Here is a 385-nt window from a genome sequence, read left to right as displayed (position 1 = left end):
CCTCCCCCACCTGGCCCAAAACCCCTCCCGGGGGGGACCAGCCACAGCTTCTCTGGCCAACCTGGGACACTGTCTCACCCGAGATGAATCCAGCTGTCAAAGGACAGAAACACCAGTTCTAAACTGTAAAATATTTTACGTCTTTCCTATTTACTCGCACAAAATTCAGTGACACGCTGTAACTAACAGGCTCCTGTTCCTGAGCTGCTCTCACCCGCTTTTCAAGCACCAAGACGCTGCCACCACCGCAGGCCCGGCCCAGGGAGGGCCGCAGAGCTCCCGACATGTCGCGACAGCGGTCACAGGGAGGTGGGGGGATGGGAGGGGACAGGGCCACCCCCTGTCCCACAGCACACGCGCTGCCCTCACCCACAACGCCCAACGG

At 60.3% G+C, this 385-nt stretch overlaps 1 protein-coding gene across 1 annotated transcript in view; it reads right to left on the bottom strand.

The window, feature by feature from the left end:
- LOC104533064 (DEP domain-containing protein 1A) overlaps positions 1 to 286 on the bottom strand; it is a gene marked incomplete at its 3' end in the record, with an annotated part of 9,215 nt that extends 8,929 nt beyond the window's left edge. Inside the window, exon 1 of the mRNA XM_010178426.1 lies at positions 155 to 286. Coding sequence (XP_010176728.1) covers positions 155 to 286 — 132 coding nt within the window. The remainder of the gene's footprint in view (positions 1 to 154) is intronic.
- Positions 287 to 385: the final 99 nt, after the last annotated feature.

The sequence above is a fragment of the Antrostomus carolinensis genome, unplaced genomic scaffold (genome assembly GCF_000700745.2).
Source record: "Antrostomus carolinensis isolate BGI_N321 unplaced genomic scaffold, ASM70074v2 scaffold36131, whole genome shotgun sequence".
In the NCBI taxonomy this organism is placed as follows: domain Eukaryota; kingdom Metazoa; phylum Chordata; class Aves; order Caprimulgiformes; family Caprimulgidae; genus Antrostomus; species Antrostomus carolinensis.
The sequence above is the reverse complement of the archived record's forward strand: the minus strand, read 5'-3'. Positions and strand labels throughout refer to the sequence as shown.